Source organism: Puntigrus tetrazona, chromosome 16 (assembly GCF_018831695.1).
Source record: "Puntigrus tetrazona isolate hp1 chromosome 16, ASM1883169v1, whole genome shotgun sequence".
NCBI lineage: Eukaryota > Metazoa > Chordata > Actinopteri > Cypriniformes > Cyprinidae > Puntigrus > Puntigrus tetrazona.
In genome coordinates, this window is record NC_056714.1 from 13352998 (window position 1) to 13369397 (window position 16400).

General features: G+C 37.3%; 1 protein-coding gene across 1 annotated transcript in view; it reads left to right on the forward strand.

The window, feature by feature from the left end:
• Positions 1-16400, forward strand: part of LOC122360375 (protein kinase C alpha type-like) — a 104976-nt gene that overhangs the window by 24432 nt on the left and 64144 nt on the right. Inside the window, exons 3-6 of the mRNA XM_043260919.1 lie at positions 82-288; positions 2169-2435; positions 5364-5692; positions 8306-8420. Of these exons, the coding sequence (XP_043116854.1) occupies positions 82-288; positions 2169-2435; positions 5364-5692; positions 8306-8420 (918 nt within the window). The remainder of the gene's footprint in view (positions 1-81; positions 289-2168; positions 2436-5363; positions 5693-8305; positions 8421-16400) is intronic.

Below are 16400 nucleotides of genomic sequence, written 5' to 3' on the forward strand. Positions count from 1 at the left end.
ATGAGTATTCATTCATAACTACAGAACTTAATGTGGTGTGAATGTGAACACGAATGTGAAGTGAATGTAAATTACCTACAGGTGAATGACAGCAGCCCCAGGACGCTGCTCTCTCAGCTGTGTGACTTGCTGGCAGCCAGACCCCTTCAGGGACTCGTGTATGAAGATGAGAGACCCCTCCCGCTGGCCTCTGGCCCCCTGGCCCCTATGCTGGAGTTCATTTCGGCCCAGACCGGCCTCCCCATCGTTGCTGTGGGAGGGGGAGCGGGTCTGGGCAGGGTACCACAGGTATGATTGTTAACACTTTATTTTGATTGTCCCTTTTTTGAACTTTCTGTTGACAGTAAGTAATGTTGCAACTACATGCCAATAAATTCTCATTAGAGTATTAGTAGACTGTATACTTTATATCTGCTAGCTCTTTATTGTGATGGTCTCCCAATAGACATTCTACTGACTGTAAGACTGTAACCCTAATACTATATATAAATACTATAAACTATATATATACTATAAACTTTATTGAGAGTGCAAACGTAGGCGCAGTGTTACTTATAGGCAACAGAATGTGTTAATGGGGCCATCAAAATAAAGTTGTTTTTTTTTTTTTTTTTGCTTTTGTTATGATATCACAGTTATTATACAGGATGCATAGTGGAATGGGATCAAGAAAGGTCAGTGGGCTGGGATTCAAACTCAGGATGCCTGAAGCAAACGGCTCTATATGTTGGCACACTTACCCCAGCCTTAGAGTTCGATTTCACTTACTGCATTCAAATTGGAAATCAACTAGTAATTATTCATAATGATTCCATAATCTAAGTTTAACTAATTTGGCTTAACCTCTGAGCACTTTTCATTGATCTACCTGTATACCATGGAAATCTCTCAATACAGACTGGTGCCAACTAACAGAATGATTTTAAAAACAGAACAAAAGTCTACTGACAGAAATTTGTCCTGTTTAAAGCATTTCCTGTAACTCCGCAAGATTTAAGCTAGTGTCAGCAGCTAAGTCAAATTCCTGTTAAAAGTGATTGTACCCAGCCAGAACGATTGATTTTGATTCTGAAGTATAGCTGTCTTGAAATGAATAGTGCTTTTTTCTTGATTAACAGTACTGTCTATGCAATTTAATAGGACAATAAAACTAGGCCACTAAGGATTTCTAAGTCCTGTCTGAACAGTCTCAGACGCACTTTAGTGGCACTGAATTATTTGACAGTGTTGTTGTTTTTGAAAAGGAAAAAAAAAACTATTCTGCCTGAGTTTCTTCGGACTTTGGAAATTCCTCACAAACATCTCTCTCTGCAAGCTCTTGGTGTTAATGAGTTCCAACACTTGCTAGATAGTGTTTGGCTTGCTGCAGTGCTATAAGGGCATTGTTTGTTAATGGTACCGCCTGAGGAGGACCGTTAAACGGGCAGAGATAGGGCTGCTGTCGTCTCTGTCGGGGCCTGATCGGGGCGCACTGATAACTGTACGAAGGGATGGCATTACTAACATCCATTTGGATAAATAGCAAGGGCAAGGGTCATGCATTACCGCTGCAGGCCATATGGTCTGCTCTTTTTTTTCCCTCTTGTGTTCACTGAAGTGCTTCGGTCTGGGTTTTGCAATTTCAGTTGCTAGTCTCGACATTTATAACATGCTCTCCCTAGCACAATAAGAAAACTACAAAGGTAAAAAGACATTTTCATTCATAAATGTTATGTTTTTTTATTATTATTTGCTCTGGAGACACGATATTGAATCCATTTGATGTTGTCGCATTGAATCCTACACGCTCTCGGACCCACGCGTACACTCAACGCTTTCGCAAATTCAATTTAAAGCTGTGCGACGTACTCCGGTGACGATTAGAGTCACTGAAGTACCTCCCTCATGTTCCTGCAGCGGCTGCGTATCTCAGAAACTCTTTATAAGAGATTGAATTCCTATGATGCTTTATGGAAGCAATAAATAGTCTTCAATCACAGGAAACGTAGTTATTTTTCCCCCTTAATTGCACTGCAGAAGACAAGCTCTGTCTGCTGTTATGATTAGTGAATGTCACATTAGAAACAGTTCAGAAGAAATGTAGTTCCCATGATGCCTTACGCAAGGAATGAATCAGCTGTCTTTAGTCGTGGGAAATGTAGCCGTTTACCTTCTTAATTACTCTGCAGGAGACCGGCTCAATCTTCCTGCAGTTCAGCTCTTCCACTGCACTCCAATTGGAGGTGATCTTTGAGGTGCTGGAGGAGTACGATTGGACGGCCTTCTCGGTGGTGTCCACACGTCACCATGGCTACCAGGACTTCCTGTCAGTAGTAGAAGGTTTGACCGATGGGTCATTCATCGGCTGGGAGAAGAAGAGCGTAGTGATGTTGAATTTAACCGATGACCCGGGAGGAGCACGCACACGGCGGCTGCTGAAAGAGAACGAAGCACAGGTAGAGAGGGAAGGTCATTGCGTTTCTGTCTCGCTTATTCACTCATTTAATCATTCATGTACTCTGACATCACTTCCTGTCCTTAACCATTTATTTGACTTTTTCTTTCGGATGTGTCGTCTCCACCATCTTTTTCTGACCTCTCGCTGTCCTTTCTCCGTTGTCTCATTCTCATTCCCTTTCCCATCTCTTCCTATATTTGTGTAATGTGTGTGTATGTGTGTGTCGCAGGTTGTCCTCTGTCTCCCCCTGGCTCCAGGCTGTTATTGTTCTGTGTATGTGTGTGTTAGAGGGTGTTATTGTGCCTTGTGGGTCCCAGTACACTGATGTCAGTGTTAATATAACACAGAGCCTGTGGCGGTGCAGCCCAATGCCGTATGCATTAGATTCAGTCTGCAGTGCTTCTGCTCAATTACACACACTCACATACACACAAACCCATATAAATATTGCACACATACATAAAGCATGCATTTTTACACACACAGAAAGTTGCATAGTTGAACATACTGTATAGAGTGCAAATGCATTCTTAGATTACACTGGGCTGTATGACAGTGTAGAAATGTGTCAGTCGGTAGAGATTGCTATATCATTTATAGTACTGCAGTGTATCTGCTGTACGATGTAAAATAAAATCCAACACTAAGCAGAAAGTTACAGTCTATTCTTCACACTGGATTGTAGAGTGGTTTTCAGTGTAGACAACTTTGTTGACTGTATTGTGAGTGAGTTAGTTTAGACATACCATTATGTAAATCTTGATGTCAGTTTTCAGTAAAAATAATATGAATGCAAGATATTGAGCTACCATTTGTGTTACTGGTTACATTTTTTAAAAATATTTAAAATGTATTGTTTTCATATTGTGGTAAATTTGAAATCAGTATTGTCGATGTTTGATATATTTTGACCTATTTTGGGATATTTTAATTTGTATGCTAATTTTTTATTTTATATTTAGATTATCTTTGTTATCAGAAGAACACCACATGTTAACCTTTAAAGATTTTTATTAAAATAAAATCATTTAATATTAATAATTGTATTAAATGTTTTTTAAAAGATCATTCTCCTCTTTTCACACTTTACTTATGCGCACTTGAAGTTAATATTTAAAAACACAATAGCAATCATTTCATTCAATTGTGAGGTTTTTTTTTATTTAAGCAATGCATTTAATGTTATGTAGCCAACAATTAATTTTTAATAAACAGACTCGAGCTCTTAATTTTATTTATTTTTGTTTATTATTATGTTATTACATATTAGCAAAAAATGTAGAAATGTTATTATCAGATACTAAACTTATAGGTTATCAACTAAAGACATAAAATACCTATTAGCATATTGGCATGATCAGTCAGAATATTAATATTGGTGCATCGCTAAAAATAGCTGCATTTGGTACAAGAGGTATGTAATGCACAGTGTAGTACCCACAAGCCCTTCAGCTGTGTATATATTCACAATGCATTATGACCTTATTGCTAAACATTATCAAGTGGCATTCTAGTACTGAATTATAAAGTCCTCGATAATATTGCTATGTAGCAAAAATATCTTAATTTTGTGAAGCACAACTGGGACCTGGTGTTGACCAATCAAAAAGCCAGGACCAGTATTAATCATACCATGATTTTTAATATACAGCACACCCCTAATGGAGACAGACAGGATATACTGTATAGTCTACATTAACACACACACACACACACACACAGAACAAGAGGATAATTTCATCATTTAATTTGTCCTGTTCAGGGTTGGTGCGTTTCGATACTAGCTGGATTTTCTATTTATTCTATCATTCTTTTGTTGTTTTCCTAGTTCTCTAGCCCTCTTCTCCTGTTCTCTCTCTTTTACAGTCTATCTCTCTTGGGTTTTTCCCTCTCATGCATTGTAAAGGTGAAATCTTTAGTCCCTCTCTCAGTTTCTATTTTTTTTACTCTTCTTTCCTTCCTTCCTTTCTCTCTTTCCCTCCCAGATGTGCCAGTTTCCTTTCTTCCCTTTTCTCTCCCTCTCTTTCCATCCATCCAGTATCCGTCTTTCTTCATTAAGGCATGTCCCAGCACCATTACTTCAAAGCTGTTCCTCTCCTTTAAAATCATCTCTGTCTGTTACTGTTTGCCTGAAATAAATCCTCATACATTAGAGCTGTAACAAATAACTGCTTTTATAATCAGTTCAATTTTGGTTAGCTCTTTGATGAATTAATCAGCTATCTTTACCAATATAGCTCTTATTGCCATATTCTATGCTATACAAATTCTATGCAAAAAGTAGCTAAATAAAGTAAAGTGGACATGTGTTACAATTGAAATGCAGCAGAATAAATAGCATTGAATATGGGATTCTGCAGGAACACTCACATTCTGCTTTCTGAAAAGGGTACATACTGTAGCACATCAATCTACAGTAATCAGTTTATTAGTTCCTGTAATGAAGCTTTAATTTTCAGTAATCCCTTTAATGTTAGTTTTCATATATCATTAATTAAAGTGCGTATAGGATTTCAAGTTTCAATCCAAATTCACTGATCCAAGTGATTGCACTCCCATTCTGTTGTGCTCCATTTAATTGACATAAATGTTCTATGAAATATTTAAAATGTAATAACAAGAGCAACATTTTAATTGCACTTTTGATATTGGGACTGTTAGGCTGTGTTTTTGTAAAATGGAAATGCTCTCCTTACAACAATTTAACAGCAAAAAGAACAATACATTACAGATTTTCAGTCACATCACGATCAGTTAGTGGTTTTTAAATGAATATATGTCCTCTTTTCCATTTCCACTTCTCATTCCACTCATGGTCTCTTCCTCCCTTTTGACCTCTGTGTTCTATCTTGCACTCTCTTTTGTTTCCTGTTCTCTGGTTTTCATCTTGGTCCCCTCTGTCCTCTTTGCCCCACTCCCACTCTAGGTGCGGTTGTTGTACTGCTCTCAGGAGGAAGCAGAACAGGTGTTCCACGCTGCTTGGGCAGCTGGTCAGGCCAGCGCCTCTCACATATGGTTCGCGGTGGGTCCGGCTTTGTCCGAGCTGGGCCTGACCGGACTACCCAATCGGCTGTTTGCGGTCAGACCACAGGGCTGGAGGGACGAGCCCCGCAGACGTATCGCCCGTGGGGTGTCCATTCTTACCCATGGAGCTGTCGCGTTGCGTAAGGACTACGGAGCCACTGGAGGGCCACACTTTGTCACTAACTGTCAGACGGATGGCAACAGAACACAGAGGATTCGCGGTAGAATGAAGTAAGAAACAGTTCTTTTTACCGATTCCAGATGTGGCTTGTATGTTTAACACAGAGATATAACATGTCTCACACTGAGCGGCACAACACTATATTATAGTGCCCATGGACATTTCAATAACGTAACGTGCTGTATTAAGTGAAGATGAATATATAGTGGGACATATTTAAGAATGGGATTTGATTTTATTAAAGGAGATTTCAATGGGTAGTGAAAAGCTGTAACATAGCTGTAACATAGAAACAAATATTATAGTAAAACATTAGAAAATGTCATTTTAATATTACAGATTATATTATACATATTGTTTTACGAAGATTATATAAACCAGCATTTTTCTATACTAATGTACTTTAAACTGTATAACCACTGAAATATATTAATTTCATCTGTCATTTAATTTAACTGTCGCGTTTCCATCCAAGGAATAGATTTAGATATTGTCATAGGAGAAAATAAAATAATTAAATAAATTATTTATTTGCAGAGTAAAAAGCTGCATCTTATTCACTAACCACTCACGAAACAGTGTTTAACAGGTGCAATCAGGGTATTTAAATTAAGTAATTAGCATTCATTTCCACACAGACACTCCTCCTTTATTAGGCTTATTGTACTGTATATTGCGCTTTAATTCACAATAAAATGAAAGCAGGTGACAAATTAATCTGAAAGGGATGTTTGTGTGCGATTTCTAGCGATCATGCCAGCTGTAAATCAGCTGATCATTATCAAATGATGGAGAAGAGTGTTATAACCAAGCATTTGTGATATTTGTTAAGATATTATTTAGGCGTCTTGATGTCTATAGTGGGGTTATGCTGTACAGGTTTCGTTAAATTGCCTGTCTAATTCATTTGGCGAGTTAAGTGCTAAACCAACACATGCAAATAAATGCTGCTTTCAGCGTAGTTTAAAAGTGTTATTATACTGATCTTGAATATCTTTAAAAAGCCCTCTATTTATGTTCACCCTGAGAACTGTGTTTAAAGCTCAACTCATTTGGCATTAACCTTCAACTTTTCTGCTTTGTTGCATTTATAGTAAGTCTATTTATCCGTAATGACACACTCTAATGAGAGTGAAAGTGCTGCACCTTTGGGGTATGAATGTCCTTTACTCCCCGACCACAGGGACTGCAGGGGGAGGCATTCAACATGCCCCTGTATTTAAGAAGACAACATGGGTGGGAGGGGATAAACAATAGCAGCATTCTTGATGCTGTGTCTGCCCTGAAAGCATGCAGTGCAGCAAAACTAGCAGAGGCCTATTATAATCAACAAGCATGTTCCAGTTTCATTTATTATAATTGGAAGATTATCCCCCTTAAATTTAACAAGCAAAGCCCTTTTTGACTTCCGTTATCGACTGCTTCTAGTTCTTTTCATTGATATAGTCTATTATGGTGCTTTATGGAGTTGTAAACTGGTTTTGTTATCATATTTTTTTAGTGTAATCATAAACAATGCTTATATTTCAAAATAGTTTTTTGATTTATTCCACTTTTTTATCATTAGTTGTACTTCTGTAGTGGCTAATCGGTTGAAAATCTCACAGATTGATAGGAAATATCATACTTTTTAAATGAAAATTAGGTGGATAATTTTCTTTTTTACAAAGTTTTATTTTAATTTAATTAGTGTATTGTTATTTTGTTAGTTGAAATTCATAAAAATTTGACTTCCGCAGATCATGCGAAATTTGATGCTATTTTTTAACCGTTTATATCCCTTACATTGTTGACTATGATGAGATTATTTGAATAATCAGCATTATTTTTGTCTCATATTTCCGTCAGCAGCATGTTTCATTTTCATCTCATTTTCATTATCGTTGGAATAATCTTAATAAAAAAGCTTAGTTAATGAACATATTAATCAATAATTTTCATGAGAAAAGCACTGGCTTCCAGTGATGAAACTAGCACTTATGAACAACTGTAAAAAAAACCCAAAAAACTGTTAACTACCTTCAACAGGATATTTTACGTATTGAGGGAAGAAATGACATGGACTCACTGAGCAGAAACTCTCAACATAACACGCATCAGTGTGACTCACACTCATTACACATCAGAAGAGGATTGATGGGGAAAAGAGATTCACCTGTTTAGTGCTGCTGATGTAATTACGGTTTGCTAAATAGGCTTCTACATAATGGTTTTGCATGTATTTATCAAAGGCATCTTTGTAGGAACTTTGTGAGGAATCTTCACAAAAGCCTCATAAGGAAACTTTGCTCCTTCAAACTTGTTCACCCAGTCACATTTTTAAACGTGCGCTCTTCATTTTGCCAAAAGCATATTGGATTTAAGATAAAAAGATTCATTTGAAGCAGTCACAAAGAATGTCACATTTAGGCACCGTTCTGGGTATTTTACTGGTTTAGATTAAGTGCTCGAAATAGAGTGACTGCCTCCTTTGATTCCATTGCTGAAGGAAATAAAATGGTTACCTTCGCCACAGTCTCGCAATCTGACCTAATTAGGATGTTTGTGAAGTGCTCCGTGCGAGATTTCCTCTTTGACGTGTCCTCTGAGTCTTTTATACTAATTCTTTCTGGGTCTCTTCCATCTCAACAGACTGTTTCTGTTCTGTTCTCTCCGCTCTGCAGGTATTTCAGTAACATCACGCTCGGTGGGCGGGACTATTCGTTCAATAACGAGGGCTACCTGGCCAATCCCTTTCTGGATGTCATCTACTATACGCCCAGGAGTGGCTGGGAAGACGTAAGAACTAATCAGAATTCTATTTCTGTTCGTTCTTGTGTAACCGCTGTTATGGATTGGTAATGTCCAGGATGAAAAGCAGCATTGCAGTAGCCATGCTGAGCACTGCAGTAGCAATGCGCTGGAATGGGTTTCGAAAGAAGATCACATTTCATTCGAGGTGTCTGTTTATGACATGGGCGGCTTTTGGCGCGCTGTTAATTACGCATATGAAAACATCAGGATTTAAAAGTAACAGCAGCCCACTGCTTTAATAAAAGGTGCGATTTACTTCATCATGACTATCGGGATGATGGACTTGCTGTCTGAGAGCTGCAAATCTAATGTTCCAGTTTGTAGCGGTAAGACATATAAATTGAAAGCGGTTTTAAAATGATATACAACTTGACACTACACTAATTTCGAAAACCATTTCCCATGACAGTCCATGGCAGAAAAACCCATTACAATTAACTCTGAACAATGCATCACATTGTGCAGCAGAGAGAGCATTTTGGTGTTGACGGTGCACTTCTGCCGTACCGCATGGAAGCGTTAAAGCCTCAATGATATAAACATATAATTAGGGTTTCAAGAGGATGTACATAATGTACAATTAGCTCATGTTTACTTTCGGCCCTGTTATCTATGCATATCCATGATACCCACAGTATGTTATTAAGATTAGCAAGGCTTTCCTACATTATTAGCTTGCGACTTTATTATTATTATGAGAAGAACAATAACCGGAAAATAATTAATTGTGAAATGTTTTTAGGGAGCCGATTTGATTTCCTCTTTTCCCTCTCCCCCTTCCTTCGCTAGTTATGTTTGTGTTAAGCATGTCTGAGCGGAGAAGGAATAAATAAATAAATGAATAAAAACTCCCTTCAATTTATTGGCTTCTCGTATATCAGCGTATTGTAGGTGCCACATGGGACGTTGTGGCTCTACATTTTTCCCGCAGAGCGCTGCTGTCGCGAGACAAAATAACTGATCCCAAACCCAGCTGAGTAAATATAGCCGGGGAGAATGTCATATACATGAAGGTGCCACTCAAACTAGTGCCTTAAAACAGAATTATTAATATTTAGATGCCACAAAGACAAGCGTAGAGACTGAAAATTGTAATCCCTGGCAGCGCTTGTGTTCTCCACCTCTACAATCTGTTAACAGAGAAAATGACAGCGGATTATGTACTTGGGAGAAATTCTAATTCCTTCGGGCAAAATTCAGTGACATTGAGCCATAAGAGCAAAAAAAAGTTTAGTATAGAGTGGGGGATATTTTCTGCTGATCCCGTAGCTTGTCACGGTCTATATTTATGCACATTATATACCGTACACAACATAACCTAAAATCAATGCTTTTTCATGCTTTGGACCAATGATTGCAGTTCTGTCAAGCGGCAGACTCACGTTAACTGGCTCCGGTAGGAGAGTTAGAGGATGCATGGGGATTGTGTTGCCCTGGGCGTCTTGAAAGGTCGAGTGTTGATCGTTTGTTCTGTCAATGTTCTTGTGTAGGCTTTGTTTAGGTGCCAGCGAACGAGTTCCTCCTCGCTGTCTGTTCTACATTTAGCCCATTCTGAATCAGGCCAGTCTTTCATTTCCTTAAAATCTTTCTTTTCTCCTGTATGAAAGGGATCGTTCAACCAAAAATAGAATTCTGTCATCATTTACTTTCATGTCGTTCCAAACCCAAATGATTTTCTTTCTTCAGTCGATTAAAAAAAAGAGATGCTAGACAGTACGCTAATGATGCTCTTTTCTACAGAATTAAAGTGAATGGTGACTACTGGGCTATCAAGCTGCAAAAATAAAAACACCACTGTATAACAAGTCTTCATAAATGTTAGGATAGCTCAAATGGTTTTTATGAGAAAATGTAACTATGCAATTCCAGTTTTCTGTGCATTCATGATTTATGGTACGATTTGCATGAAAATGGATAATTAAAAAATAAATAAATAAGAATGATATAATTCATATATTAAATTGATTACTGAGATAACAAATTCATACTACTTGTAGCCACTTATTGACAAAATATATATATATATATATATATATATATATATATATATATATATATATATATATATATATATATATATATATATACAAATATAAAGTTACAAATTTTATAAGATTGTGAAAAGAATATCAGTGGAAATGAACTTTTCTCTCGTCACTTCTGAGCATTTCCCTATGTTCTGGGTATCCCCTGAAATGTCACCAGTGTTGGGTAAACTACTTTCAAAGGTAATAATTACAGTGACTAATTACATCATCTATATTGTATTTATATTACTTTACTAATTATATATATTATGTACAATTAAATATACTTGTGACGTCAATTCCGGCAGGTCTTCAATAAAAAACAATGAAAATTAGATTCATCTTATTTTATTTATTATTATTTTCTTTTTTTTTTGTTTCTAGGTAAGTATTTATTAAATTAAATACTTCTTCAGCCTGGTTTAATACCATTTATATATACATATATACACATGCCTTTGGTCAAATTAAACTGTAAAATAAATAGTTTATCCCTGTATATGCTGTGGATTATGTTTTCAGTGGATAGTTTTCAATTGGAAAAAGAGGGCAGAAGACCATAACTCAAATAGGATATAATTTTAAATTCATTTTTCTAGATCTGGTCACATTTAATGACTCCTGAATATGTGAGGGAATTAGATGTCATGGAAATTTCCACAATACATATAATTTTTTCTAATTAGGTAAATCGTAAAAAGTAATTTATATATTAAAAATTGCTATTTCTTTATAATAAGTAAAAATCATGTAATATTGTACTATAATAACAAAATTTTGTCCATGTTTACAAAAAAGGACTACTCCTAGTTTTTCTGTAAATAAAATAGTTTGAAAACTACAGGTTTGAAACTACATGAGTAGTTCTTAAGAGAGTTCTTGTTTTTCTATTTGTTTAAAACTTTTTGGGGGTGTGGGGGGTGGTAATCTAATGTAATGGCACACTCTATAAAAGACAGTGGTATTTTGTTGCTTTTGAAATCTGTGCACGGAATAACTCCTAAAAACCCATCAAACGGTGCAATAGTCTGTTAAGGGTTGCATGGTGCTGGTTCTGGCTTTGGCGCCTGCATCTCATTTGCAGATATGTTCAGGAGAAAAGTGCAGTTAGAGACATCTGGATGCTTTTGTACTTCAGAGTCACATAGTCTTTGTCATTCACATAAAATATTTAATGGGGCGCCATAATGTACATTTAAAAGGCTTCCACGCTGACTATAGGAGGTTTTCAATTTCCATTTGTTTTAGGAGGGCGCTCTATTAAAACACGACGCTCGCCGTCTTTGTCTTCGCTCCGTTTTGTCTGTGGTTCTCGTAAATGCGTTCTGTCTAACACGGAGTAGACAATGGACGTGGATGACTCAACTTCCAGAAGCCCGTTCTGCACAAGGCACTTCATGTGACGGCTTCCACATGCGGCATTTATAGCGTTTTAACAAACTAACTGCTACAGTGCTTTTGATCCCATTTGTCGGCGCTGTTCTCATAAATCGATACATATCAGGGGGGGAGACGTTTAAGAAATGAAATGCCAAGCACATTTCTCCAAAACCTCTTTGTACCTGTCAGGATGTGTCCATGTGTGTTTATGCCGTGTAAATCTGCTAGTGGATTTGTAAGGATCGCGCTGGGGTGAAAGCGGCTCGTTTTATCCTCCTCTCACAGGGACGTTCACAGGGACGGGGGTGTCATGGCAGCATGTTTGTGTTTCACCCTGTGAAAGCATTATCCGTTCCCGGGGGAGACTGTGTTTGATCAGGCCCCTGCTCTACCTCTGCCTGCGTGAGGCTCTGCCCCCTCAGCTTGGGCCCAGATCTCTGCTACTCCGGCTCTTTGTTATGCACCGCGGGATCTCTGGTTCTCCACACATGCTCCGACGCTCCTATTTCGGTCGTTTTGTCGGCCCACATTCCGACGTCGAAAAGAGTTAAGACGTCTGGCTGCCGCTGACACGGATCGGCCCTGAGAACTCAGTGCATTTTGGAGGTGGAAGAGAGTAGGAAAGATTCAGGGGGAGAAGGAGAAAGATCAGAGAGGAGAGAGGGAGAAGAGAAACCCAACAGCACGTTCAAACACATTAAAGAGTATTATAAGGACATGACACTAAACACTGTGCATCATTAGCATTTCTATCCCTCAAGCAGCTGCAAAAAGCCACTCGGATCCCACACAGTCCTACCTTGCCTGGCTGTGCTACTTTGTGACACGCCATGCATATTTTATGAAGCTGTTCAGACATCCTTAATACAAGACGGTGTCACCTGTTGAGATGTGTGGCTGGATCTCTTTCCGTGGCGGATTCTGGGCTGACGCTGTCTGTCAGATGCAGACACGAGCCAGCAAACTCAACATTCCCTTCCTGTTCCCTTCCCTCCCGTCAGTGCCGCTCAGAGGAAATGGATCTTGGGTTAACAGACTGTGAAAGCCTGTTCACACCAAGAGCGATTACTATAGATAACTATAACTATAACAACCGGTACCTGTACATTAGCATCCACACCAATGTGTAAGAAAGGTGCAGTTAGATTCTTGCAATTTTTGCCAGCATTTCAATAGGAATCCTGAGATTTCAAGTTGGCCGAGCAGATTTGCCACATAAATCAAAAGTAGGATGCTTGGTTTGAAAGTTACTTCTTTGTCAGATGCTTCATACAGTATATCACTAAACGAGAGGACAGGCAATGAATTTTCATTTTTACTTGAACTGTTACTTATATAGTTATTGCTGTTATTATAAACTGTATGTAAGTTTTTTTTGTTTGTATTTTTTTATACTGTAATATCAGTTTCAAAATCATTCTGATGATACACTCCGTGACTTTGTTTTGGGATTATCTTTGTTAAGTTTGTTGAGCAGTATGAAATTCTGCCAAAATGGCAAATTCTTTTGGCAGTGGCTATTTACAGTAAATATAAAAAGCAATTAGATGTTATTCCCCCCCTAAGTGAAAAAAGCATATTTTCGTAACACAGATGCTATTTAGACTATGTGCAAAAAGTAATGGATTTTAATAACACTAAGTGAAAATAGCAGTATTTTTAGTCATGTGCTATTTACACAAAGCGAAAATAGCACTTTTTCTTAGCATAGATTCTATTCACAACAAGTGCAAATAGCAAAATTTTATTTACACTACAAAAAAGCAGGATTTTCTGCTGTTTATACTATTTATTGCAAATAGTACCGCAGTATTATAGTACATTAGTAACCTATTGAGCGTAAATGTTAATTTTAATGGAAATTATTAAATGGATGCCACCTCTTTGGTACAATCCTCTCTACACCTAACCTAACCCTGCCCAAAACTCTTTCAACTTATTTCCTTAATGTTTTTTAGTGAATAAATGTTTTGCTGATGTGATTTGAGAAGGGAGAAAAAACAATTGCCACAAGGTAAATTCGAACATAGGTTGACTGCGTCAAAATGAGTACAGGATACACATTTTATCATCTGTGCACTTAGAGCTGATGACAAACAACTGACTCTTGTCATTTTGACTAGCTCAGTCACACATTGTTTGGTGGAGATAGTGTAAATGCCAACAAGTCAGGATATTTGCATGTAGTGTAAATAGACACTCTGAATTCCTTATGGCATGTTCCAAATAAAATACTAATATATACACCTTAGGTAATAATACATAACTTTAAGGTAGTAATATACACCATTTAGGTGTGAATAAGGTGCAGAATTGTATTACCACACTAGTATGTACCTTTTCAACTGCAAAGTTGAAAAAATATGCAACACTACATACTTATGTTTTAAATAGATGTGTCACCAAAAAATGGCGACCCAATAACTGTGTCTTCATTTACTCACCCACAAACCTGTATGAGTTTGTTTCTTCTGTTAAGCCTAATAGAAGGGATTTTGAAGAATGTTGGTAACCCAACAGTTGACGATAACCATTTCATAAACTGAAAAAAAGGTCAGTTCACCATCATTCTTCAAAACACCTTCTTTGTGTTTTACTTACCCATTTGGAACAAGTAGAACAAGTAAGTTTAATTCCCTTATTTTTCCTTTAACATTCTCTTTATTATAAGCATGTGGTTAAGTTTTGTATTGTGCTTTAAATGCTTACGCTCGTTAAAGCAGGATAGATTCTGATTGGCTGTCAATATGTTTATTATTCATTAGCTGGAAAAATATTCTACATGTTTTTCCAACAATATTGTTTCTCTGTTGTTCTCGTTATATTTGCGATGTGGATGTCCCAGTACTTATAAAATTATCATTAAAGTTATCACCCTTGGTGTGAACGGACATTTAAGGAGGGAGAAAGAAAGGAAGCTGACAAATGGACAGTCAGACTGACCCAAGCAGACAGATTGATGAAGAGAAAACGAGACAGGGACCAGGTGAGCCGATGTCACAGAATTGGCTTTTTGTAATTTCCAGTGATCTTCCCCGGATGCGTTTGATTTCCGAGCCTTTGTAATGCCACAGCCTCCGTTACTGAGCAGTTAGAAGTGGGATAACTAGCCCAATGAGACCAGCTTTTGCTTGCAGGAATCCACATGCTGACTGTTGCCATTTCCTGCTCGATTCCTTTCAATTAGATGCCTCTGCCCTGATCCTGTGCTAATATGCAAAGTCTTTTAGCTGCCAGCCGCTGACTGATATCTCAGAGTCATGAGCGTACACATACACAGCATATGAGAGGTATATTTATTCTCCATGTACCACTGAGACTTGTAACATTTTTTTAAGAGCTGAACATCTTTTGCTGTATCTGGATGGCTCTGGAGGGCTGCTTTGGTGCTGATAGCTGCCACTCTCTGCTGGTGTGCTGGGGAGAGTCCTACGGCTCAGTGCTACTAGCAAACTTTGAGTGTTGGGACTGGGATAAGACAGTAATATGTGAAGTGTGTGCTGCTTACAAACTGCCGAGAGGTTGTTGTGTCCTATAGGAATAGTTCCGAAAATGGAACATTCTGTCATTTATTTACTCACCCTCATGTAGTTCCAAAACTGTGTTGTTTTTTGATGAACAAATCTTCATATTTGTCCATGCAATGACGGTTCACTGACTGTCAAGGTTTAGAAATGAAATTAAAGCTGTAGATGCACATGTGACTTTTCCACAGTTTCGGCATTTTGGCTTAGATATCTGATGTCGTGAACGTATGCCGTTTGTTTGTGAGAAAATTAGGTTTAAATTTCAGTCTGCTTTTATGGTGCTTTTGTATTGCTTTTTAGCCATTTCAGAGTTTGACAAACCCTGGTCACTGTGATCTGTCATATGAAAAGATCTCACTGGAAATTCAGATAATTCTTCTTTTGTGGTTTATGGAAATAATAACAGCATACAGAAATGGAATGACGCGAGGGTGAGTAAATAATGACAGAATTTTTTCATTTTTTTGGTGAAATATGAAACTGAACTCATGCTTTGTATCACAGCCCTTCTTTTATTGCTGTCCCATTATGATGAATTGCTTGCGTTATAGAATTTTTCGTTTGTGTTTTTGCTTTGGATAAAAGTCCAAATTAATTTTACATCAACTTTTCTCAGACCGGTGAAGCACTCTGTATTTTGTCTATAAGAGGAATAAGAAAATGTATTATCGTAAATGTATTTTGTCCTTTTTCTTCTATTTCTTCCACTAATACTGTAGTAGCAGTATTAAAATAAAAAGACTGAATATTAAATTAAATATTATTAATTAATGTTAATTAGTGCTGTCAATTAATAAAAAGATAACCAATCACATTATTTTTTTCTGAAATGAATCTACAGTTTCTGAATAGATTTTTATACTGCAATAGTTTCAACTTCTAATTTAAGTGAACTTAAAACAGTCTTCACATAAACCCATTATATATGTATGTAGGAAATATGCAGGAATTGAATAAGGTTATCAAACACTAAATTCTAAATTAAATATGGATGAATCCTTAAAGCTACAAAAGTTATTGGTTTGTCTTTT